At 54.7% G+C, this 24,647-nt stretch overlaps 1 protein-coding gene across 1 annotated transcript; it reads right to left on the bottom strand.

Annotated features, from left to right (window-relative positions):
- Positions 1-6: 6 nt before the first annotated feature.
- Mln (motilin) lies at positions 7-5,523 on the bottom strand. The gene is made up of 4 exons (XM_058585561.1): positions 5,407-5,523; positions 3,831-3,947; positions 910-1,006; positions 7-230 (listed from the first exon to the last, which is right to left on the bottom strand). Exons 1-4 carry the CDS (start codon positions 5,521-5,523, stop codon positions 7-9), a joined length of 555 nt encoding a protein of 184 aa, XP_058441544.1.
- Positions 5,524-24,647: the final 19,124 nt, after the last annotated feature.

Raw genomic sequence — 24,647 nt, 5'->3', positions numbered from 1 at the left:
CATGCTTTATTTGCCGGCGAGGGATCTGCTTTGGAGAGGGCCCTTGGCTTCAGAGGCCAGCTGTGGGTGGGGCAGGATTTTCGGCTCATCCAGGTGTGTAGGGCTTCCTGGGAGGGTCCACCTTTCTCCTAGGAGCGTCATTTGGCTGCTGGGAAAAAGTACAGGATTGCTGCTCTGTAGAGTCCGCAGAATGCCTTTTAAAACCTGCTGCAGGTCGGGGGAGCAGGGCACTGGGGGCGAGGGATGGGCGTTTTGGAAGGCACTGGAAGCTCTCTCTAGCCTGGGGCAAATCATTTAACCTCTGGGTTTCTCCCTCTCTAACACCACTTCCTCGAGTCTCTCGCCTCTCCTCCTGGACTAGAAGAAGTAATTAGTGGCTGTTTGTCAGACAAGATCTAGCTTTGCACAAGTATCTCGGGCAGAGCTTGAATCGGCAAGGCCAAATGGGGCGCAGGACTTCGATTTGCAGAACAGATTGAAAAAAAGGAAAAGCTGATCCACAGTTCCCGTTGCAGCAGCCTCCCGGCCTCGGAGGTGCTTGGGAAGAAATGAGAATATCTGGAGCCGGGAGGCCCCGGGGTTGATTTGTCGTGGCCCTCTGCCAGAGGACGTCTGGAACCGGCCTGAGCCTTGGAGGCCAGGGCTTGAGACGGCCCCTGAGCTGGAGGATGGGGCCACTTGGCCACCAGCAGCCAGCAGCCCGCCCTGTGATTGAGTGTCCTTCCCTCTGAGATGGGGCTGTGCCCCAGGAGGAGAAGGCAGCTCCGTTCTCAAGTGCGAAGCAGAAAAACAAACAAGCTGTCCTCAAACCCTGCTGGGGAAGGGGGGATGCCTGCTGCAATAGACCCCCAGGGTGGGCGCAGGGAGCCTCGGAGACCCCGCTGCGCTCTGCCCGCCGCCCACCCTTACCGGGCAGCGCCTCACTCAGCAGCCCTTCCAGGGCGGCCCGGTACTTTTCCAGCTGCTTGGAGTTCATCCTTATTCCAATTTCCACAGGAGCAGTCAGCTGTGAAATAAGGCAGCGTTAACAAGAAGAGAGAGGCGTGGAGAGGGCCGTTAACCCCTGAGCGCCCTACAGGTGCCTGGAGGGCTTAGGGAGCCGCTTCATCCAGCTGGTGGCCTATCCCCTGGGCCTCAGGGTCCCACTGAGAGTCCTAGCTCCAGTCCCAGTTCTAACCAGGGGGCAGAGTCCTGCTGAGACTTCCCCCTGAGGTAGAAGCTGAAACCGGCTGGGTGGGGCTCCAGGAACCCCGCCTGGCTTTCCACAGGGAGGGAACTCACCTCCCCTAACCAACAGCTAAGCTCAGCAGGGCCCAGGCTGGTTCCAAGGGGCTTATCTATATTAAATGATCCTGTGAGGTGCAGCCTGTCAGAGGGCCCATTCTGCAGATGAGGAAACTGAGGACAAAGATGACTTGCTTCAGGCCACACAGAGCAGCCCAGGAAGAAGACATTATGGGGGCCTGGCTGCAGGGTCTGTGCTCTCTACCCCCAAGTTACTGTTTCTCTTGTAGGTGGGGACACAGTGGGACTTACAGGAGCTGTCCACCAAGAGGGGTGCTTATGGCCTTGAGGCAGAGCTAGGGGTGCTGGCCAATCTTGCCCTCACCCCCTGCACTTCCTGGGTTAATGGTTTTGCTGCACAAAGCAGCTCACAGACATGAGATCCCTGGTTTCTCCGGGGAGAGTGGCCCAGTCTCCTGGGGTGTGGGAAAGAGCAGGCCCTCAGGGCTGAGGTTCCTGAGGAGTGTCTCTGTGTTCCTTCCTCCAAGATGAGGAGGTTGTACTGTAGCTCGGGAAAGACCTCCCAGCCCCGAGTAGCATGGATGTCAGGAGACAAAAAGGGGTGTGTGTGTGTGTGTGGGGGGGTTCCTTACCCCACGCCTCCCCAGGAGGGACATCCGTTGGCTGTATGTGTTCTATGGCTCAGGCGAAGTTAGAGGCCATTCAGAGGTGCCCCTGGTCCCTGCCAGCGGCCTGACTCACCCTGTCCCCTCCGTGACCGTGACTGTGGTGAGTGCAGGGAGAAAAGGAGTCCCACCCTGCTGAGTGCAGTGAGAATGTGGAGGTCCTTCTCTGGGCCACACGCCAGTCAGAACTGGAAAGCTCCCTGGGCCTCGTCCAGAGGGAGGTGTGAGGTGAGGAGCCTGGCTCACTCTGCCCCACTCCTGTGTGGCCCAGCAAGACCCTCACCCTCTCTGGTTTGGGATTCCATCTGCTCCCTGGTGACTCCCACGCTTACATCTCCAGTCCTAACCTTGCTCTTGAATCCAGACTTGCACGTCCACCTGCCTGTGCAACATCTCCACCTGGATGCCAGCAGCAACTACAGTTCCCAGGTCCAGCCTGACCTCCTGATCTTCTGTCTCCCGCTCTCAGCCAACAGAGGCTTTGCTCTCTTAGTTAGTAGCAAATCTGCCCTTCTAGCTGTTCTGGCCACAAAACTTGAAGTTGGTTTTTATGTTTCTCTTTCTTCATATTCCATATCCATTCTTTCAGAAAATCCCATGGGCTTCTATCTTTAAAATATTTCCAAAATTCAGCCACTTTGTCCTCCCTCTACCGTGACCTCCCTCCAGTTTGGGCTCTCTCATCCCCCTCCTGCCTTCTTGGTGGTCTCTCCTAGTTCTGCCTTTGCACCCTCAGTTCTCAACATAGCAGCTTGGGAAAACCCTTTAGAGTGTAAATCAGATTATGCCCCTTCTCTCTTCAAAGGTCCCCAAGGGCTCCTACCTCAGTGGAGTGAACTCAGTCTAAACAACTCCGAGTCAGCCTCCTTGCTCTTCCTGAATGCACCAGGTCCTCCTCTGCCCCAGGACCTTTGCATTGAGGATTCTTTTGTTTGGACAGCTCCTCTCCCAGACATCCCCAAGGCCCACTGCACCTTCTCTTTAAGTCTTTGCACTAATACTATCTATTCATGAAGCCTGCTCTGCCCCCCTATTTAAAATTGCAACTCGCCTCGCCTCCTCGTCCTGGTCCATCTTCCTCCATATAGCGCCTACTGATACCGACCATGTTACAGTATTTATTTATCTTGTTTGTGGTGTTTCCTTTTAGTACCTTTTCCTTCTCCACAGGGTGGGGGTTACCGTCTGCTCTGCTCTCTACTCTGTCCCCAGTGCCTTGCACACTGTAAAATGTATTTGTTCATTGCCTGAATGAAGGGGTCTTGGAAGCTGGAGAGCTGTCTGGGCCGGCAGTTCAAGGCCCCCTGCAGGCCGGACAGTCCCTGCCTCCCAGGGTCCCAGGCCCTGGCCAGCTCCTGTTCCTGCCTAGGAGGGGAGGGAGGGAACGGCTGCCCTCAAGATCTCTATCCTGGGGATGCAGCTGCCTCTTGATGGTCTCCATTTGCGCTGCCCTAGATCTTTCTAAGTTGGTCAGGTTGCTGCTTTGAACCCCAATTGCGCTAGGCCCTGCCTGAGCTGTCCCCCCCACCTCTTGCTCTTCCGTAAGCCCAGCCATGAGGCCGAGGGCCAACAATGCTCCTGAGCGGGGCCTGTGCACTGCTGCTCTTTCCCAAAATCCTTTGCTTCAACTCTGCCTGGGTGGCTCCTTCTCTTCATCAGGTTTGAAATAGATGTCACCTCCTCCAAGAGGCCTTCCCTGCCCCTCCCCTGCACAAGGCAGTGCCCCAGATTGCCCCCAGCCACTCCCAACCATACATTCTTCCTTGGTGCCTAAAATGATTAATTTGTCTCGTTGGTGGTGGCTGTGTCCCTCTACCAGGATGGAGCTTGTTGCTTGGATGTCCTAGAACATTCCAGGGCTGGCTGAGGTTAGTGGGCCCTGCCTCCACGGGGCTCAGTTTCTCTTCGCTGTTTTCTTACCTTGATCATTTTGTTTTCTTCCTCCTCTGAGGTCTCCTCGGGGTCTCGGGGACCTTCCTCCTCAGACCTCTGCCACACGCTCAGGGATTTCTTTTGTCCTTTGTTCCGTTCCTTTTCCTAGGGGCACAGCATTACGTTGCACATAACTGCCCTCCCTCAACCCACCAGAGGCCCCCTGCCCATCTCCAGTCGCTCAGCACTGGCCTGAACTCCCAAGGACAAGAGAACCTTGTCACCAGGTGTCTCCTGCTTGAGCAGTCGCAGGTACCTGAGGCTGAGGACCGCCCTTGGAACTGCTCGCCCACAGCCCGGCTCTAAGGGGAGCTCACTCCTTTGCGGTCAAAACACTGCACCCAGATTGTTACTGTTAATTAAGTTAAAACGCTGAGAATAACGGCCACCCTCGGTGCATATTAAGTGTGAAAATGTGTCTTTCGTAGCCGAGAGCCTATAAAAAAGGTAGCAAGACAGCCCAGCCTGTGAGGGCGCCATGGGGTGGCCCAGAACTCAGAGTCCCTGGGAAGTGATTTATAAGAGGCAAGACAGGGAGATGAATTATGGAAGAAGGAGTTTGCAGCTTCTTCATAAAAATCCCAGTGCCTGGCAATTACGGGAAGGGAAACCGTGCAATGGATGAATACGTCGCGTCCTTTGGTTACCAATTTGCTAACTTGCGTTCCACCGAGTTTGTCTATTTCTATCCAACCCCAAATCTTACCTGGCACGCTGAGTACCAGGTCCCCAGGACCGAGATCAGACACACCCCACTCCTCTGGTGTCTCTAATGGCACTCTTGGGATTCTGCTATGCACCTGCTGAGGGGGTGATTCGAGGAGATGGGTTGTCCTCTGGGGAGAGTGAGCGGCTGGCGGGTGTGGGAGGAAGGTCTGGGGGGGGGCATCTGCCCTGGTGGGGGCAGCTGGGTTCAGCCAGGTCTCTGCAAAGGGCCCCATTCCTTGGGAGTGTGGAGACCTGTCCCACATGGTGTGTAGGCAGGGACAGGCCGTGCCACAGAGCCATGAGACCCCTACAGAACTAACAGACACCTGGCCCTGCTGGGGCTTTGGTCTCAGGCTGGGGCACAAAAGTCCCATTTCTTCCTTTCTTGGTTACAGGGAGTCAAATGCCATACAGACACCAGACAATTGGGGGACAATTCATCTCCTCTCACCTCGTGATCTCTCTTTGCCTTCGACTGTTAATTTTCTGTGATTTGTGGTTTGGGTCCCAGCTCCCAGTCTGCTCCACGAAAGCAGGGATGGGGCTTAGGTTTCCTGCATGATCAGGCCCCTCACCAGGGCAGCCCCTGGCACAGAGAGGCCCAGGAAATAGTAATTGGCTTGTTAATTGAAAACTCGGTCTGAACGACAGGCAGAGATGGGAAAGGTGTCACCCAGCGAGCCACTGACATGGAGGGACCATTGGCCTTCAGGTTCTCTGGTCCTGACACTCTGCTTGGTGGCCCTGGCATAGGTAGCTGATGGTGGAGAGCTTGCTTCAGAGATGCCAGCCCTGATTCAGCCTGGGCCACTCAGGGACTGGTGCAGCCATGTTACCCACCCACAGGGCTCCTTACCTGCATCCTCTGGAGGTCACTGTAGGTGAAGATGGGCATAAAGGCTTCTGTCTGGGAGGCCAGCATGGTGGCTGCGTGCACCACCAGCAGGGCAGCCATGGCCTTGCAGGACACCATCCCGGAGCTGGCCAGGGACAAGGGGCTCCTGTCACTAGATTTAGGGCACGGTGATAGACTGCTAATCTGTTTTGGTCCACACGCCAGCTGTGTGACCCTGAGCAAGTGGTTGGCCTCTCTGAACCCAAGCTTTCCCAGATGAACTCAGGGTACCCTCCCTGCCCCAGAGTGGTGGCCGCTGACCAAGCTCCTGGGAAAGGCCACCCAGCCTGTGCCATACACCATGCAGCCCTTCCCTTGGTTAGGTGAGGTCTTCTGGGGTCAGCTGGTCTCCTTGTGAGGCAGGAGGGACCTCATTGCTCAAAGAAAGAACTCCTAGATTATCAACAGAACCCAGGCGGCACTCCTTGGGACGGTTAGAGACGATCCAGGCTCATCAACTGCAGCTCTACCTGGAAGCCTCTGGCCATGACCCCAGGTGCACAGGAGAAAAGGCCGAGACCTTCACCCAGGCAGAGTAAGAGCCAGGTGGAAAAAAAGAGCTCAGTGGGATGAGCATTGGAACTCGTCCCTCCCCAGCTCCGGGGCATCTGGCTGCCTGGTGGCCACCGTCCAGAAGCAACAGTGTGAGGGCCTTCTCTCTGCAAGCTGCCATACCCCGGGATGCCGAGAGGGCGGTGGGGAGTCCTGGAAGTGGGTATGCCTGGAGTGGCTGGCAGGAAGGCAGGCTGCAGGGGACCCCGGTGCTGCCAGGGAGCAGGTGGGTGTGGGACTGCAGGTGCGAGAGTTCGAAAGGGGTCAGAATGGTCCTGGACCTGGGTGGCACAGTCGGGCACATGTAGCCTCCCCCCAGCAGCACCCCCTCTGCCTTCTTGCCATCCCTGCTGCCTTCCTCGCCCACCCTCTGCCTCCTCCTCCCTACTTTCCTTTCTCTTCTTTTGGTACCGGGGATTGAACCCAGGGGTGCTTAACCACGGGGCCACATCCCCAGCCCTTTATATTTGTATTTAGAGACAGGATCTCACTGAGTCGCTTAGGGCCTTGCTAAGTCTCTGAGGCTGGCTTTGAACTTGTGACCCTTCTGCCTCGGCCTCCAGGGCTGCTGGGATTACAGGCCTGTGCCACCACACCCAGCCCTGCTTTCTTCCTCCTTTCCATTTTAATACCACGAGCAAGAACGCAAGCACTCAAACACCCGAGCCTCCAACCTAGGTGCATATGAATTCCCAATAGGTTGGGGAGGACGGTGACCCATGGAAGGTCACCTCTGGGAAAGCCCAGGCTGGTCAGGGGCCTGGAGACAAGAGCTGCTCTGAGGATGGTGGGAGTGGCGGAGCCCCCATCGCCTGCCCCTCCTTCCTATCTCCCCCCCCCCCCCCCCGTGGAGTCCCCAGGGCCCTGTTTTCCCTCCCAGCAGAGACGGATGTGTCACATTTGTGGGTCCCATTTCCTTCACAGAGGTGCTTAGATCCCTTTCCATTCTGCTGTTCACATTTAATTCACTCCATAAGAATCAATAAAAACTTTAAATAAAAAAAGGCAAAATCCAATTGCAGCTCATTTTCTTGAGCCACTGGCAGCCGCATGTCAGCTGCGTTCACTTGCGTTGGCGGCTGGGAGGGGGAGCTGGACAGAGCGGGAATCCCCTCCCCCACCGCAGGGATGGGCTTCTGCTTTCAAGGCTCTGCGCTGGATGAAGGGGACCGTCCCCCTCCCTGGACAGCTGCTGTCCCCAGCCAAGCCTGTCTTGCTTAGCTGTAGGGTCTCCCTTGGGACTAGATTGTTCTTAACTTTCCAGAGCTAAGCTGCCACGCCAAGAGGAGCCTGGGTCCCTGCCGAGCTTGGGCTTGGGTTTCTGGGCTGCTGTGGATCTGCTCGGAGCTGCCCCCGGCTGCCTCTCTCCAGCCCCCAGCCTCAGCCCTGCGGCTGCCCCCATGGGGGACTTTAACACATTCCCTTGGGAGTCAGTGCAGGGCTTTCCCTCTGAACCCAGCTAGGCCTCTGAAGGTGGCAGAGGGACACAGGGCTGGGTCAGCTCCCCCACAGCCCTGCATGGAGCTGGCTCCAGCTGGAACCTCTGTGTTGGCAAGTCCCGCCCTCTTCGTCTTGTGGCTACTCACCAGCCAGGTCTGATGGAGGCTGGAGGGGTCTCGGCTTGTCCTCTGGTGTCCCACTAGTCTGACGGGCCCTTATATACCTCCCTTCTTCCCCTTGGGGCCCATTAACCTTTGCCCACACCGTTGGGGGCTCTGGGTGGGGAGCTGGATTCTTGAGGCTCATGGAAACCATGGGCAGGGCCCGCCATGCCCTGGGCTTCTGGGGGTTTCCTGGAAGGCCTCTTTGGTCAGCCAGGGTTCTGTGGAAGCCAGCCACGTCCAGGTGGCACTCGTGGGTCCACTTAAAACTCAGTGCCACTCAGAGGGCCATTTTATCAAAAGTCTTTTTGTTCCCCCCTTAAATATGTGGTGTTTTGAGCATCCCCGGGCCAGCTCTTCACTGATCAGATTCTCTGTCAGCTTGTCAGAGCGATGTATCAGAAATAACTTCTTTTTGGTCTTCCTCCCCAGTTCCCTCATGAAAGAAAGGTAGGTGTGTGTGTGTGTGTGTGTGTGTGTGTGTGTGTGTTGGGGGTTTCAATCAATTAATGAAGATGGCTGAGTCCAGACCCAGGCCTGTGCAGGGCCAGACTCCACCAGGGAGCAAAGGTGACATAGAGGGGTGGGGGCACAGAGGCTCTGGATGTTTGCAGTACTGGGGTGGCCCGACACCCAGGCAAGAAATGTCTTGTGGTCATTGTGTAGTTCACACAGTAAGGGTAGAGATTCGAAGAGGGAAGGGGTGACTGTGACCCAGGGAACCCCACTTGCTGCTGCTGCCGGCCAGTGTCATTCCCAGAACACGGTATTATTCAGGGAGTGCTTGACAGACATGTTCTAATTAAAATCAGCAACCCCATGAGGTTGTGCTCTCGTTTCCCCATTTCACAGATAAGGAAACTGAGGCACAGTGAAATAGCCCCTCTGTGACCCCGCTGCAAAGTCACTTCATATACGGGGTCAAGGCTGGGTGTGGCCAGGTGTGGCACAGGGTAGGGTGGGGGATGCAGGGCATGCACAGGTGGGAGGATCTCACAGAGGGTGGGAGGTGCACAGGAGGTCCCCTGTGTGGGCTGGGAGCCCTCAGCCAGGTCAAGGGTGGGGCCCTGAGGAACCAAGCAGAAGGATTTGATGGAGGGATCCTGGGGTCCTTAGAGTATCTTGAAGCATCTGTAATGAAAGCGTCATGCTGGAGGCCACTCGAGATGGGTGAAGGCTTTGGAGCTGGGAAAGGCTGAGGTGGGGAACGGTCTGGGTGTGGAATCCCGAGGCTCAGGTGGGCTGTGGCCACTTCCCCAGGGCCACCATGCTGGCCGTTAGCAGCTCCCGAGGGGCTGCCTCAAACCTCCAGATGGGGCTTGCTTCATGCCCAAGAACTTCTGCCCTCTCAGTCTTCTGGCTTTTCCCTTCAGAAAGAAACAAATGTTCACAGTGCTTCAAACCCAACACAGATAACCTCTAAATTCCCCACTCAGCGAAGCTTAATGGAAACAGATGGCGGAGGCTGGCGGCTTGCTTCCTGCCAGCAGGGTCTCTGTGCGCGGCCATCTACTCTGCATCTCCAGTCAGACCTCCTCCGGCACGCTGGGCTGGCAGAGTTGGCGGATGTGCAAGGAAATCTCTGGAATCTCTGGGATTTATCTTGAGGAATTAGAACTCTGAATGCCCTGGTAGAGCTGAGCCCCTTAATCTGCCTGATGGGGGTCTCACTGCCCCAGTTTCAAGAGGGGCTCTTAAGATGAGGTCACTGTCATGGGCTGGGGAGGTGGGGGGCTCCACAGGTACTGTGGGTAGTTAGGGTGGGGTGCAATAACACCTGCGTCTCTCACACCTAGACCAGAGCTGCCACCTTTTTTATACAGCCTGTGAGCTAGCAATAATTTTTTACACTTTTTTAAAAATTTATTTTTTAGTCGTAGTTGAACGCCGTACCTTTATTTTATTTATTTTTATGTGGTGCTGAGGATCGAGCCCAGGGCCTCACACATGCGAGGCGAATGCTCAACCACTGAGCTACAACCCCAGCCCTACATTTTTTAATAATTAAAAAATCCAAATAATATTAAGACACATTGAATTTAATTTTCAAGTTTGTAAGTAGTTTTCATGGGGCACATCCACTCTCGAGTTCAGTGATGCATTATCTATAGGACCACAACCTCAGAGTTGGGTCATATGACAGAGACCTCATGGCCCACAAGGCCAAAAATATTTAGTATCTGGATATTTATAGAAAACATTGCTGGTTCCTGACCTCAACAGCAACTGGAGTATATAATAAACAACTGCCAGACATTAGTCAGCTTTTTAAAATCTCACAAGAGGTCGGTATGGTCATCGTCCCATTTCACACATGGGAAAGCTGAGGTGAAACAACCAGCCCAAAGTCACACAGCTGTGCCAACGGCAGCACCAGGATTCCAACTCAGGGTATCTGGCTTCTGAATTCAGGTTTTAACCCCTGCTTTTCAGCTTCTCAGCTCTGGGGAGTTGACCACATCCAGGTGTACAGCCGGGGAAGACACGCAGTGGCCCCAGGTGAGTTCCCCAAACCTGCTGCTGTCTTCCTGAGCAGCCTGAGGCGTCTGAGTGCGCCACAGTCCGAGCTGCCCAACCAGCCAAGGGCAATTGTTCCTGTGTGTGCTTCGGCTTGGAGAAGTTGGGCTTGGGCTCGAGGGAGGACCGGTGGTGGGCCAGGCCTATTTCTGCAGCACAGGAGAAAGTCCAGGCCGTTTCCTGAGGCCCATGCACACCAGGGCTCTGAGATCTGCACCCTGTCTCTGCAAGGCCAGTTTGGGTTCTGGGCCAGGGATACCTTCCAGACCTTCTGTCTGAGAGAGGCCTGGGAGCCTCGAACTCTGAGATGGGCCTATGGTGAGGTTCGGGGAGAAGGGAAGTGCTGGAAACACTAAATAACCTGGGATCAGTTTTTTGAGCATGAATACATTATCGTGGATAGTGCTGAATCTCCCATGATTCAGTATTTCAGATCCAAGTAATTTGCTGTACTGCAGTGTGATATCTGTGGTTTGGTGAGGAAGGCAGGCAAATTGGGGTTCACAAGGAGCTCACTGTGAGGCAAGAGGAGAATGTGGGCTCATTGGGGCTCGGGACCTGCTCCTGGGCCACCAAGTGTGAGCAGCATGAGCCGCTGGGGTGAAGCGAACTCTGCTCCCCTCACTATGGGCTGAGCCCTTGGGGTCTGCCACCTAGGAACCTGTCGTCTCTGCCTCTCTATCAGACACCCTGGTCCCCGCTGGGCATTTCCTGTGGTGGTGGTTTCTGCCTTGGAGAGGGAGACTAGGCTGGGTAACCGGTGATGGCTGCTCGTCTTTACTGTGTACATTGTCTCTGCCTAAAATAATTAATGCCTGTTTCTCCTGCTACAAACTGGACGAGAATAAAAAGAAGGCATAGTCTCCTGTTCTTCATTTTCCAAATGAGAACCGCCACAGATGTGCAGCAGCTGAGGCTGCGGGAGGTGCAAGAACCTGCCCCGAGTCCGAGAAAGGAAGTTCCCAAAACTCGGAGGAAATGGCTCCAACCACAAGCATTAGCAGTTCAGCTCCCATCTCCTCGTGACCTTGGAAATATTGTTTGCCGGGTGCTGCCATAACATCTTCATTAATGGCCTGGAACAAGGAGGCGACGGCATGTTAATTAAATTTGCAGATGATACTAAATTGGGAGATGTAGCCAACGTCAGGGAGGACAGAGACCTAACACAGGAAGGCCGGGGAGGTTAGAAGTCTGGGCTGGAAATGGCCAGGTGAACTGCCGGACTGTGTCACCAAGGCCCCGGGGACACAAGACGGAGGATGTGGGTGGGAGAGAGGGGCTGACAGAGAAGGAAAGCTGTGGGGGAGGAGGGGACCTGGGGGAGGTGGGATGACTCAAACACTGCCTTGTTTTCTAGATGGTTCCCTTAAAGAGGCGGAGGCCAGGAGCTAGAGGAAGGCAGGGTTCAGATGGACCAGATTAGCCTGGGGATTGCTGGAAGTGCCAAAGCTGAAGGCATAAAAATGAAAAATGGTAGGTGGCAAAAGGTTGCCTTGCTCAGAGTCCTGGTAAGAAATGTGCGTGGCCCGTTTTAGGCAAAGTACAAGGAGGGACGAAGAACCTGACGCAGGAGCCGGGGGAGGAGCAGAGAGTGGTTAAGCCCTAGTGTTTAAAGTCCCTGACGTTCCCCACAGAGCCGGAGGTGTGCAACTGGACTCATGAGTTGATGGCATTTCAAACTGGGTCAAGCAAAACACTGAGAGATGTATTTTGGGCAAGGACGGTGCCCCAGGGGACACGGGCTTTGGTGACCTGTGGGGTATTTTTATTCTTTTCCTTCTAGGGCTCAGGGTCTTTTTTTTTTTTAACTCACAGATGATTTGCTGAGAAATGATACACAGCAGAAACCATACGTCCAGGACCCCATGATACAGACATGGTGCAAATGGAGAGGAAAACAGACACAGAGCGGGTCCATCCAGAATTAATTTCCAATTTGCAGAGCTGCTTGTTTGTGTGTTACATCTGCTACCCAAATTAACATTCCTGCATCTCCGATTTCCTGTGGCGTCCACTCAATGTACAACGACAACCTGGACCCGAAACAATCCGATAAAATGCATTCCTTTTTGGTTCAGCCTCATGGACTATTGACAGCGTGCAGGGGACTTGGGGACTCAGCTGAGTTTTACAATAGCATCCCTGCCGATTTCCTGGTCAATATTTCTCCGGGTGGTTAAAATACTCCTCGAAATGTCCCAGTTGCCAACTTGCTTCTGGGTTCCCTTTCTATTTATGGAGGTTTATCACAAAAGCGGCTGCCATAAAACTTCAAGAGGAGGCCACATAACTTTTTTCCCAAGGACAGGGGATGGGTACTAAGAGCAGGGTCTGTGGTTTAGATGTCCACTGGGGTTTGTTTTTCCTGAACTTTCTGTGAATTGTGCTTGTGATACCAGCTCTTTTGAATTGGATTTTAAATGTATATGTGTTTATACTTTTTATGGAGATGATGGATAGGTTTGAAGAGAGAGCAGATGGCTTGGGAAGTGACGCATTAATTATAAGGAAAGCTTGGCCTCTTATAAGCCAAGGCTCTCCTTTCTCTTTACGTCCTTTGGGGCAGGCAGCTCCTGCCTCCTTGATCGAGGGCACCAGGCGCTAGAACAGGGATCCTGGCATGTTTTCATAAATGATTAAGGCAGTCCCTGGATGAGAAAAGTTTGAACTTTCATGTTTAAGAAGGAAGGAGTCTCGGTAGAGAGTGTGTGCGGGGTGGATGGGAGCCAAATTCGCTTCAAATGTCAGCCTAATCCGGGGTAGACTCGGGTAAGAGGCGCGGGCTGTCCAAACGTTTTCTTCCATTGCACCAGTGAACTTCAGCGGTTGACTTCCCTACAGCTGCTGGGCTGATGGCTGTAGGATTTGGGGGGCTGCCAGCGGCTGCAAATGGAAACAGCAGGCCCAGTGCAGCCGATTCCGTTGACAGCTGTGGGTGGCAGTCACACAGAGGCAAGTGGCAGGGAAAGAGGGAGGATCCTGTTTCCCCTGCACTGCAGGGCTGGGGCTGCAAGACCAGGTGAGGTCTGGGGAGGTGTGGGGTCTGGGGAGGAGGGTGCGCTCACCCGGGAATGGAGTGGGGATTGTTTGCTGGTCAGGTATCAGAGACCATTCACAGTTCCGGTTCCCTTGGGTGGTGGGGGGGGGGCGCTCAGGCTCCAACCCTTTCATTGGTGTATTGATGTCCAGCTGCACAGAGACCTGTTCTGCCACCATAAGCCAGCATGCTCCTCTGTTCCTGATCCTGTGGTTGCTTGGGTGCTACATGCTGCTGAAGTGGGCACCCAATGGCCAGGTCCTAAAAATCTCAGGCAGGATCCTGGAGTGAGCGAGGCACTATCCTGTGTTCACACCACAGCATCCAGGATGCAGGCAGGATGGCACTGGGGAGAGTGGTCCAGGTAGTGGCAAGTGTCAGCTGCTCTAGATCTGAAGCAAGAAGGAGATGTCCAGGGCAGTTCTGAAGACAGGGGCCTTAGGGTTCACCTTCCCTTCCTGAATAGCATCCATCCCCACTCGTTCCACCCCCCCCCCCTTTTTTTCCTTCTCTACTTCTTAGAATAAGATTTTTCTAGAAAGAGCAATCAAAGTATTGGGAAACATTGCAGGACTTTGAGAGAACATCTCCAGATCTCAGGCGAGACCCATCACAGAGATAATTCCTTTAATCATTATTCACTCAGGGCCTCATCTGTAGAAGTTTGACTGTCAGAACTGAATTCTATCCCAAAGAAAAGCTGTTCTCAGAGAAGATTTGCAGTTGTTCTTTGCAAAAAGGAGAGAAAAAAGAGGGAATTTATTTAAAATAGACACGTGTAATCCCCCGAGGGACAGGAGGCATAAATTGCAAGAAGAGCTCCCATCAAACCTGAATCCTCCCAGTTTAAGATTTTACTAAGAAGGACGGCAAATGAAAGGGAACAGAGGATCCCCTCTCACTTCCAAGTCACATCAAGGCAGCCAGCTCATGACAGGAAGATTACCTGCAGAAGGGCTTTATTTGATGTGAAAAGGGTTAACATCATCTCAGTAGATTAGAAATTCTCTGACTCACTTAGGAGTGAGAAGCAAAGGCAGAGTTTGACACCTAGGGGTGTGCAGAGGTCCTCTTTAGACCCTCCCGAAGCAAAGGGGGGAATGGTCAGACTGGCTTTGTGGTTAATTGGCACTTTCGAGGATCTTGAGTTTTATTGTTGTTTTGGGGGATGATCTTGCTAAGTTGAGGGGAGGCCGTGGGGGGCGAGAGTGGGATGATGTTTAGTTCAGGGTGGTGGGTAAACGCCGTGGCCAAAGATCCCACCAGAGAGCAGCTAGCTAATGTCAGCTGCCCAGCATTCAGCTAAGTGCTAGGCACTGCTGTGTGTGTGTGTGTGTGTGTACTGATGAGGGAGCACAGCCTGTTCCTGCAGGAGCACCTGCTCTGGCTGACAAGGAAAGACGACCTGCCAGGAATCGATGCTGAATTCCACAAGGTGGCACTTAGCATGGGCAGAAAGCTGGAGGACTTCAAGGCCAGAGCCACGGCTGACTTCCAGAGGGACTAAAGGAGCAGGTTGGCCGTGTGGCCAGAAGCCACAAGAGCCCCAGAAACTTTCTCCTTGACCAAGCTACCCTCTTCTCCCTCTCTGCCTCTCTTTCTCTTCCCTCCCGGACACATTCCTCTGCCCTCGGCACCTCCCCATGCCCACCTCCACTCTCCCCAGGGACTGAGGACACATTTCAGGCCAGCCATGTTATTGGATTTTAAATGATGTGATGGCTTTTTAATTCTGGCTCTAATTGCCTTTCCGTGCAGGGCACTGAGAATGGTTGATTACCAAGCAACTGGGCCCGGCGGTGACATTCCTTCTCCTATGTCCCTTCAAGCTGCAGTGAAAGGGACATTGCTCTCAGGGCCTTGAGACCGGGGTGCTTAGTTGCAAGCCCCCAGATTCCCTCCTGCAGCCACCTGGAGGCCCTCTGGGACCTGTGCACTGTGCTGACAGTCCCAGCTCCCTGGCCACGCTGGGGCACTCAATCATGCAGCTTTGGAACTTGGAGGGCTGAATAATTTAAACAAATGGACGTGGACATATTTCCCTTTTCCCCAAGGGCAGAAAAATTCCCCTGCTGAGTCCCTGGAACAATCACCCCTCAGTCAAGGGTACTCAAGAAAGCCAGAGCATCAGGAAGCTGGAGGAGAAGGGGGCTGGCTCTGAGGCTGTCCTGCGGTCAGCTCTCAAGGAAAGGCACTCCTGAAAGAAGAGCCTGGTCCCCTTGCCCCCAGTCGCTGGGCTTTCAGGTCTGTACAGGGCATCCCATCGTCCTGCACTGTTTTTCCTCAAAGCTCATGATGGCAGGCCCAGTTGTCTGTGCAGTCCCGAGGAGAAGGCCTCACTTTGTCCTAAACGACTGTCCACTAGCTTAGTGAGGCCAGGTCCCTGCAGAGACCGGCTCTGAACAGACCACCAGGGCAGATGCTGCCCAGGGATAAGACAGCTCACCAGGGGACCACCCAGCCTGGGCAAGGCAGCACTGACCACAGAGTGGGCAGCAGGTATTCCTTCACCCTCCAGTTCACAGCTGCCACCCCCAGGGCTTGCATGACCCCTCGAGGCTGTACTAGAGGGGTCAGGAACAGGGGAGGGTGCCCAGCCTCCCCTCCCCCACCAGCCTGCTGGCCTCCATGGCTGCCGCTCCGGGTTGCTTTTCTCCCCTCCACGTTCTCTGTTCCTCCATCATAGCCACCTCGTAGCCTGGCAGTGAGTAGTTACACCTGAAGGCCCCTCTTCACAGACCCCCAGTCGCCTCTTTCTCTCCCCTTCTGTGCCCTGAATTCTTAAGATGCTGACTAGCTGGCCCAAGGTCATAGGCCAGCGACTGTGGCACTGAACATGGGGCCCTGGGAAACAGGAATGTGGCTCCTTGAGGGCTAAACTTGAGGGAAGGGGAACCAGAGGGCGGCCTCCCCTCCAGGAGCTGAGGACCAAGGAGGCCACCATCAGGGAGTTCTATCCTCCAGCAACATGGCTGAACTGCACGTACTGGAGAGGGAGAGACCTGAGCCCAGGCCAGAGGAGAGTGGAAGGGGAGCCCTGGAGGGGGAAGTTCAGGGGCCAGCAGGAGGGGGTGCTGATGTCAGCCTCCCAGCCTGGCAGCCCCCTTCCTGCTGGGCCTGCGTCTCCTGCTGCACTGTCACTGTCACAGCGCGGGTATGACAGGCTCCACCCGGCCTCCCGCCTTCATCTCCGCAGTTCAATTCGCTGATTTAACATTTCCCCGAACACAGGGTTGGTTTTTCCCCTCTTGCTTGATTTCCTGGGGTTTGTCTCTTCATTGTTTTTCTTCTTAAAAGAATAAAGCCAAAGACAAGCACCTGTCTTTTATGCTCGACACTGAAATTTTGCAGCTGTAGGTGCTAAAGGAGGTGGTGGGAGGCGGGAGGGGAATGTGTGGGAGCTGGGACAATAGGGACAGGATTTCCGCATCTGCTGAGGACAAACCTTGCATCTGGAAGAAGAGCCCCCCTCTGCATATCAGGACGGGGTGGGGATATTGTAGCTGGCACCAGAGGACGGTCCCATGAGGGAGCAACCTAGAGCCCTGAGTGACCCTGATGACACTCGGGGTCTACACAGGTGCTGGCCTCAAAGGCTGGATTAGGGTCATTCCCATAGCCAACTGGGTCATGCAGAGATAGGGCCAGCCCTGCCACCTCTGCTGCGGGAAGATCAGAGCAAACAAGAGGACTCAGGCAGCAAGGGCCATGGGGCCTGCTCCTCTGCCTGTCAGTCCTGTCCTGACTGCAGAAGCAGGAGAGAGTTGGGTCATGTCTGGAAACCGACAGGTCTGCATGGCATACATGCCCTGGGGGCAGGGGACCGGATCACACAAAGCCCCAAAGCCATGTGTGGACATTTATCATGGTTTGACTCTTAGTGAACACCCCTGCTCCCATTGGGAGCAGACAGGAAAGACAGAGGGGCCAGATTCTCCATGTCCGTCTCTGTCTCTCTCATGGCTAGGATCTGCACACATCTTGGCGACTTGGTCAGCTGCTCACTCTTGTCCTGGACTTGGAGTCCAATTGCCCAAAGTGGGGAAGAAAATCAGGCTTCCTCTCAGTGGCAATGGGGGCCACCTGGCTTGTTCTGTCTGGGTCGTTCCTGCCAGAGATGCTTCCTGTCTGTTCTCCAAGTCTAGTCTCCTGTCATCAGTTCCAAGCCCTCAATATACTCCAGTGGACCCTTTTCCCCCTCTGGATAGCCCATAGCAGGTGGCATTACACATGAATGACGCATACCCATCAACCCTGGGTAGCATTTGAGTGGGATACAGTATTGAGGACATGACCTCAGTTATGTCTTTAAAAGATCATTCTGGGTACTGCAGGCAAAACAGATTGTGGGGAGGCAAGAAAAGAAGCAGGGCCACTAGTCAGGAGGCTACGGGCCAGGGGAGAGATGATGGTGGGCGGAGACCAAGGATTCAAGATATATACCTGGAAACAGGTTTGGAGAGAGATTGGATATAGGGAAACGCGAATCAGGGACGGTGCTGGGAGATGACTTGAGTGCTGTGTGCCTGGTGGTGGCTCTGACTGAGCTGGAGGAAGCTGACGCAGGAAGGGGTGATGCTGCGGGAGTTGGATGGTTCCAGTTGGGTGTGAGAGGTGGTCCCAGTGAGGGTCCCAGGTGGGAAAGTGGACTTTTTCCAGGGGGTTCACTAGGGACACATACAGTACAGAACTAGTTAGAATGGGGCTGAAGAACTGAAGCAGGATGTGAGGGAGCCCCACCCCAGAATGGAGGTACAAGGGACAGAGCCCAGGAGTTGGGCTGCCTGGTGGGAGATGCGATGCAGAGAAGGGCCTGTCCAGGGTCCTCCCAGGCTGGAACAAACTGTGGAGGGGACCAGCTGTGGAAGCCCGTGAACGGCCACTGAGGGGACATCACAAATCAGAGGGGAAAAGAAACCTCTGCTTCTCTTCCTCTTTCTCCCACCAGTCTCCAGCCAGTGGCTTCCATTGGCCAAACCTGCTGGGAGCAGAGCCTGGATGGACCAGCAGGCAGGCAAGAGTGTCCCTCAGAAGTCACTCTGAGTTCGAGGAGTCTCCCTTCGGGAATATTGATCTTCATTTTTAACAAGACCTATGCCAAGGGACACATTTCTGATGAGGAAATTTAGGCACTGGGGACAGAGTTGGGGGTGCTGTGAGGTCATAAGGTGGTCTCTTCTTGTTCCCCAGCAGTATATGGCCTCCTGCTGACAGATGGGTGGGCCTTGGCAGTCAGAACCTCCTCATTTTTATTCTAGTTTTTAAAAAATATTTTTAGTTGTAGATGGACAAAATACCTTTATTTTTATGTGATGCTGAGGATCGAACCAGGTGCCTCACACATGCTAGGCAAGCGCTCCACCACTGAGCCACAATCCCAGCCCCTCATTTTTATTCTTTTCTTTTTATTTTATTTTTTTGTACCAGGGATTGAACCCAGGGGTGCTTAACCACTGAGCACATCCCCAGGGTCCCCTCCCCCCCACCTTTTTTTAAATTTTGAGACAGGATCTTGCTAAATTGCTCAGGGTCTCGTTAAGTCGCTGAGGCTGGCTTTGAATCTTTGATCCTCCTGCCTCTGCCTCCTGAGTTGCTGGGATCACAGGCCTGTGCCACCACACCCTGCTCCTTGTTTATATTCTAAGAAAGCCACCCGACCCCTCACCAACCGCAGCCTCATCTCTGTGACATCTTCCTGCCTGTTCTGCAGGAATGTGGAGCAGTGGATTTGTCAGAAGCCTGCTCCCGGATAAAGAGGAGGAGAAATGTGATCAGGAGACCGTGAAGCACCACGACAGCAGCTGCTAATATGGAAAGAGGGGTCCTAATTATTGCCTGGACAGGCGGCGAGTAAACAGCCAGTCAGCGCCGCCCGGAGGGCACACGTGCATGTCCGAGAACTCAGTGGAGGAGCCTCCACTGCGGGGCAAGGGGATGGTGACCAAGGAGACTGGGCAGGAGGATGGCCCAGGTGGAGGGGAAGCCGCTCCAGGGAGGGCAGAGGCCGGGAGCTGCACTGTGTTCCTGCCGGGGAGCAGGGCTTCAGGGGAGCCTTGGGTCACAGAACTGGCCTCGGTTTCCTCACCTGTAGGAACCCAGATGCCTCCGGCTTCTGCAGCCCGAGCACTGGGCTTCTTGGATTGCCTACCACTTGTGGAAAGTCTAGTCGTTTCCATGTTCTCCTCCCAACCTGGGAATCCCCAAGGAATTCTTGCACATCTCCCAAGCCCCTGGTGGCAACTCGGCCACCACCTTGCTCTGGTTAATGGCTGCTCCTGGACTCTGCCTCCCACTGGGGCCATCTTCCCTCCTCATTGGGACACAGGCCTAATTCCCTTAATTCACAACATCTGGCTAAGACCAGGCTCTGGGGTTTAGGCAAGTTTATCCCGTATTAGGGGACCTGAAGGACCAGTGCCTCTGTGGCAGTCCCCAAGCTCTCTCTCTCTAGGCGGCTGACAGCCTGTACCTTTAATGAGAGTGCCTTTGGCCATGGCCCTGTGACCCAGAGTCCTGCAGAGGCCATCATGTGCTCCTCAGCAGACCCCCTCCTCTCCAGTCCAGAGGAGAGGCTTGGCTGTTCTATCACACACAAAAAAACCCGCTAAATCATTTTTCTCAGAACAAAAGAGCTGTCTTTTTTCAGCATGGTTCAGTGACGGGCTGGCAGCTTTGACAACTAAGTTTGTTCCCATTTTTGACCATTAATGTTCCAAAAATATTGGGGCTCAGCTTGGCTAGAGCCCCTTTACATGTGAATAATGGGGGTGGTACGGTCTGCCTCACTGGGGTGTCATTAAACAGATGATGGATGTAAAGAGTCTAGTGTATATAGTAGGTGCACCATAAATGCTGAGGCATTTCCCCCTCCTAGCTCAGTGACAATGATGAAAATCCACTAGAGATCCTGGTATCTGGATGGGTGTGGATGCGTTTGCATTTTATTAATCGTAATAGCATCTTTAGACGTTTGTAAAGTGGCAGTGCAGGCGTAGGAGACGCGGTCAGACCGCAGACTGCATCCAGCTGGGGAGAGATGCAGGGAAACTTTGATGATCCGGAGGCCATTTGAGGGCTGGATGGACAGGTGGAAGGAAAGGGACACAGTGAGCCAAGACCCTCAGAAGGTGATGGGCAGCAGGGGTCCCTGCTCAGCACCTGCCACACCTGGTTGCTGAGCAGGGAGTTTGGTGGGGGTGGCTTCATCTGCACCTCATAACCCAACTCCACCTGCTGCATCCCCTTCTGCAGACAAAGAGCATTCTCCAGCCCCAGGGGAGAGCAGGAGGTTGGCTCTTCCAAGTCCCTGCCCTGATACCAACCCCTCCCCATGGGCAGGTGCCAAAACTTTCTCAGCTTCTGTAATTTCTTGTGTCTGGCTTCTCCCAGTGCAGGGCTCAAGGAGGCCAAGCGGGAGGGGGAGGGAGATGCTGTCCCCTCCCTCCCCTGTATTCTCATCTGCCTTCCGGGGAAGTCAGGGAATTTGCTGCTACACCTGAGAACTTCCCCAGGCGCCTTTAAAAAGAGGGCACAGGAGGTGCAGGGGCCTGACCCCAAGAAGCAGCCCTGCATGGAGCTGGCGAGGCAGAGACGGCAATATCTCCTCCTGCCACCCAGGCAGGAGCCGTCACTGGACTGGGGCCTGTCCTTATGTGAGAGACTCCAGTCGCAGAGTCCCACCCTGCTATAGCACAATTATATCCATCTGACACCTGATGGGCTGAGCCCCTGCTTGTCCCTGTTGTCCTTCCACATGGTCCCCACCACTAGGGAGAGGACCAGAGCACTTGGGCCTCTTTCCTCCCGCTGTCCACTTGTGGCCTGGCAGCTTGTGGCTGAAACTGCAAGGAAGAGTTTGGAGCAGCCCTAGGCCCAGGTCAGGTGGAGCAGTGGCCTGAGGCTCTGAGGCAGTGACCCTCTGCCCGCGGGGCCAGCCTCCTCACCTGGCTGGGAGCAGTGCACACCAGGCCCTGCAGTTTCCCCTAGAGCCCAGGCATCCTGTGACCCTCTTGGCATGGGAGATTCCACCCCATGGAGGTCTGCCCAGCTCCAGCCACCCCAGAGAGAAGAGGGCTGAATTCAGGCTCCTGCAAGGCCACTAACTGGCTCTGTCAGCTGAGTTGCTGCTCTCCCTGGGTGCATTTCCTCATCTGCTGGGAGGCCATGCCCCTTGCCAGAGCCACTCTCAGGGCCCCAGACCGGGCAGGTTGGCCAGAGACCAGAGCCTCTGTCCAGAGGTGTGAGGCTGCTGACTGGGCTCCTCCCCTGTGAGCCCGGAGAGGGACCTGCCTGGTCCTGTGTTCCTGCTATGACTTCCCTCCCTCCCTCTGCCTGCCCAGCTCTCTCCTCCAGGAAGTCCCCCCAGATTTCCCTAGCCCTTTCTGCCCTTCTTTCCTCAGAATGCCAGGCTGCCAGACCAAGGAGGTGGAGGGTCAAAGGGGAGCCCTTAATTTTACATATTTTGCAAGGATTCTCCAGAGCAGGTCTCTGGCAAAATCCCAGCAGCCCCCTCCACAGTAGCCCCACCCAGGTGGATCACTCTGGAGCCTTCGGAATCACCTGTGGGCAGGGAAATAGGACAGGATCGCGCGTTACAGTCCTGTGGCCAAGCTAGAGCCCAGGCATCCTGGAGCATATGGGTCCCTCCTACTTCCTGTCTGTTCTCAAATAAAGCCAGTTCTCCTTGCCCACTCCGCTGTCCTCCACCCCTTACCCCGCTGCCCCTCTCGGAGACATCTGCACCTGCCTCTCCCTGGTCCCAGCCTCCCTTCTCCAGCCATCCCCCCTCTCTTCCTGCAGAGCCACCAAATTGCCCTTCCAGGTTCTTCTTTCCGCTTCAGGTCTTCAGGGCTCTTTTGCAAAGTCACAGTCACTTAGACAGGGACTTTCACCACCTGCCCACCACCTGCTTTTCCTGGCCTGCCTCCAGTGCCTGCCAACCCACTCCCCTCCCCAAGGCCACAGCACCCCAGGCTTTTGGTCCAATTTCTTAAAAATGCAGATCCTGCCTTTCTCTGGGCTCTGTTCACATGTTCCTCTTGGCTGGGATCCTTCAAGGCTGGGTGAAATGCTGCCCTCCCCTGCCTGCTCTTCCCAACTCCTCAGGTGGAATGAATTGCCACCTGTGTTCCTATTGTACCTCTAAACTCGGCTGGCAGTCATCCCTTCTCCTTTCTGTGAATGCCATTTTATCTGTCTCCTCCCCATCATGACTTTTAAGTGTCCAGACAATGGGGACCTCACCTTAGCTATTAAAAAATTTACACCGCACACAGTAGGCACATAATAAATGTGCATTAGGTTGAATAAATAACTGCCACTCACACTGTGCATTGAATTGCTTGCTTTCTTTTAAAACTTTAAAAATTATAACAAAAATAATCCCCGAAGAATTTAAAGGTTCCTGACGGGCCTAAGGTGGGGAGGAGCAGTCCCTGCCCTCTGCCCGTCCTGTCCGACTCCCCAGGGTGAACCTGGGGACTGCTGGGAAGCTTTTAGCTAGGTCAGTGGTTTTCAAAGTGGGTTCCTCTCCAGATAGTACCAGCGTTAGTTAGAAATGCAGATTCTGGGTCCCAGCCCTGATCTGCTGAATCTGGCACCTTGGGGCCCAGTAGTCGGTGCTCTAAAGAGGTCCAGGTGAGAAACTCTGGGAGCCCCCTGTTTGTTTGAGAAGCAGCTCTATCTGTAATAGTGCCAGGGCAGGACCCTCCTCCAGTGCCCCCAGCCCAGCCAAGACTGGGGTGCCGCCTTCGACCCTTGAATTGCCTACTTGAGCAAAACTCCAAGTCCACTCATTCTGATCTCCTGCCCTGCTCAGGCCTGAAGGGTACCCTCTGCCTGGGTGGGCGGGGGGCAGGCGGGCAGGTGTCAGGGCAGGATCTGGCCTACCACTAACTTACAGATTGACTTGGGCAAGACACTGTACTTCTTTCTTCTGGAAAAGGCAAAGGGCTGTTCCCTGAATGTCCTCCCCTGTGTCCAAGCAGAGTACCTGAGCTAAAAATGTCTGTGCCTTGAGCTGTCGCAGGGTCGAGCCCTGGATAAAGAGAATCTTAGGGGAAGATACCACAGAATTTCCAGGGGAAGAGGTGAGATGCCCCCTATGGCAGGGAGCTCCCTCTCCCCTGCGCTCTCCAGTACAGCCTAGGCCACCTTCCGGCAGCGGCTGCGTGCTGTGGATGGAGGCTGGGCAAGCTCCACTGCATAAATCCACTAGGTAAAAACCCAGGGTAACAAACATTCATTAGGTGCCCACTCTGGGCTGGCACTGTTCCAGACGCTGGGGGACAGCAGTGGAGAAAAGGGGAAGAACAGCCACCTGGTGGAGTTTCCGTTCCACTCAGGAAAAATGGGCTATAAACAAAAAATAGAAGTAAAATATATAGTGACAGGGCCCCAGAGGGAGAAGCAGAGGCTCTCAGAGCCCAGGGCCTTGGTGGTGCGTGGGGTGCCTCCTGAGAAATGGGAAGAGGGCACTTTCAAGGTCCCTTGTGTGAGTAAGAGAGCACCAGCTGGACATTTAAGGGGCTTCTTGTGTGATCAGAGAAAGAGACAGGACGGGACCGACCATGCATGCTGGGTGACTCTTCCGATGACAGGACTCCCTTAGGAGCCGGCTTTGGGCAGTCCGGTGGCAGCTGGGCTTGGGAAGCACAGCAGAGAGGGTCCTGGCCCTCTGCCCTGCCTCTGCCTCCAGGCTTGGTTTGCATGTGCCCCTCCCTGCCACAGCGGGGCTGGCACCAGGCCCGAGCTCCCCACGGTGACCTAACTCAGGAAAGAGGTGGCCAGGCCCAGCCTCTAATGGCACGGTATGGTTTCCGGGCATCTCCAAGCCTGTATTTATCAGGGCATAATCAAGCATCAGGAGCCCGGAGACGGTCAGCCCGCCCGCAGGCCTTCCCTGCTGCAGAAATGGGGCCAGGGAAGGAATCGCCGATGGCGTCTGTGAACACACAGCTCTGGCCACCCTGCACACTTCCCTGGAACGTCTGAAGGTCATCTAGTCCCCCTCCTGGAGGAAACACTGACAGAATGTGGAGTGTCCCCATTCAAAGAAAATCCTCCAGCACAAACCCTCAGGTGTCCACGAATCTCTGAGAGATCATGAAATACCAAATCTGATCCAAAGGTCTGTGTTGGGATCAAGGTTCTGCCTTCCAACCAACGGGTGCCTAGAGCAAGGGTCGGGTCTGGCCAGCCCTGAGCTTCCCGGGGAGACTCTAGGGGACTATAATGCAGACAACCTGGCTAGAGGGACAAGGGTCAACCCCTAACGTCACAGTGGCCATGAATCACAGCCATGGCACATTGAGCATCTAGACTGTCAGCGCTAAGAGCCAGGCTGTGGAGCCACACTGCTCAGGGCCATGAGGTCTGGGCCCTTGGGTGAGGAAGCTCCTTCATCTCTCTGGGTCTCTGCTCATCTGCAAAATGGGAAGAGGCCTGAAAAGTGCAAGAGAGAAGGAGGGCTTGGGGGGAGGGGAGGGGGGAGA

The sequence above is a fragment of the Marmota monax genome, unplaced genomic scaffold (genome assembly GCF_021218885.2).
Source record: "Marmota monax isolate L192 unplaced genomic scaffold, Marmota_monax_Labrador192_F-V1.1 WCK01_AAM20220418_F8-fsc00211, whole genome shotgun sequence".
Classification (NCBI taxonomy): domain Eukaryota; kingdom Metazoa; phylum Chordata; class Mammalia; order Rodentia; family Sciuridae; genus Marmota; species Marmota monax.
Note: the sequence above shows the minus strand (reverse complement) of the source record. Positions and strands in the feature narration are given on the sequence as shown.

What these genes read in the sequence shown, in the direction of transcription:
- Mln (XM_058585561.1), bottom strand. Translation starts at nt 5,523, where the DNA reads ATGGTGTCCTGCAAGGCCATGGCTGCCCTGCTGGTGGTGCACGCAGCC. An exon ending in AAGAAAACAAAATGATCAAG is followed by an intron (nt 1,007 to 3,830) that starts GTAAGAAAACAG and finishes CTTATTTCACAG; the next exon opens with CTGACTGCTCCTGTGGAAAT. An exon ending in GCTGAGTGAGGCGCTGCCCG is followed by an intron (nt 231 to 909) that starts GTAAGGGTGGGC and finishes CCTCGCCCCCAG; the next exon opens with TGCCCTGCTCCCCCGACCTG.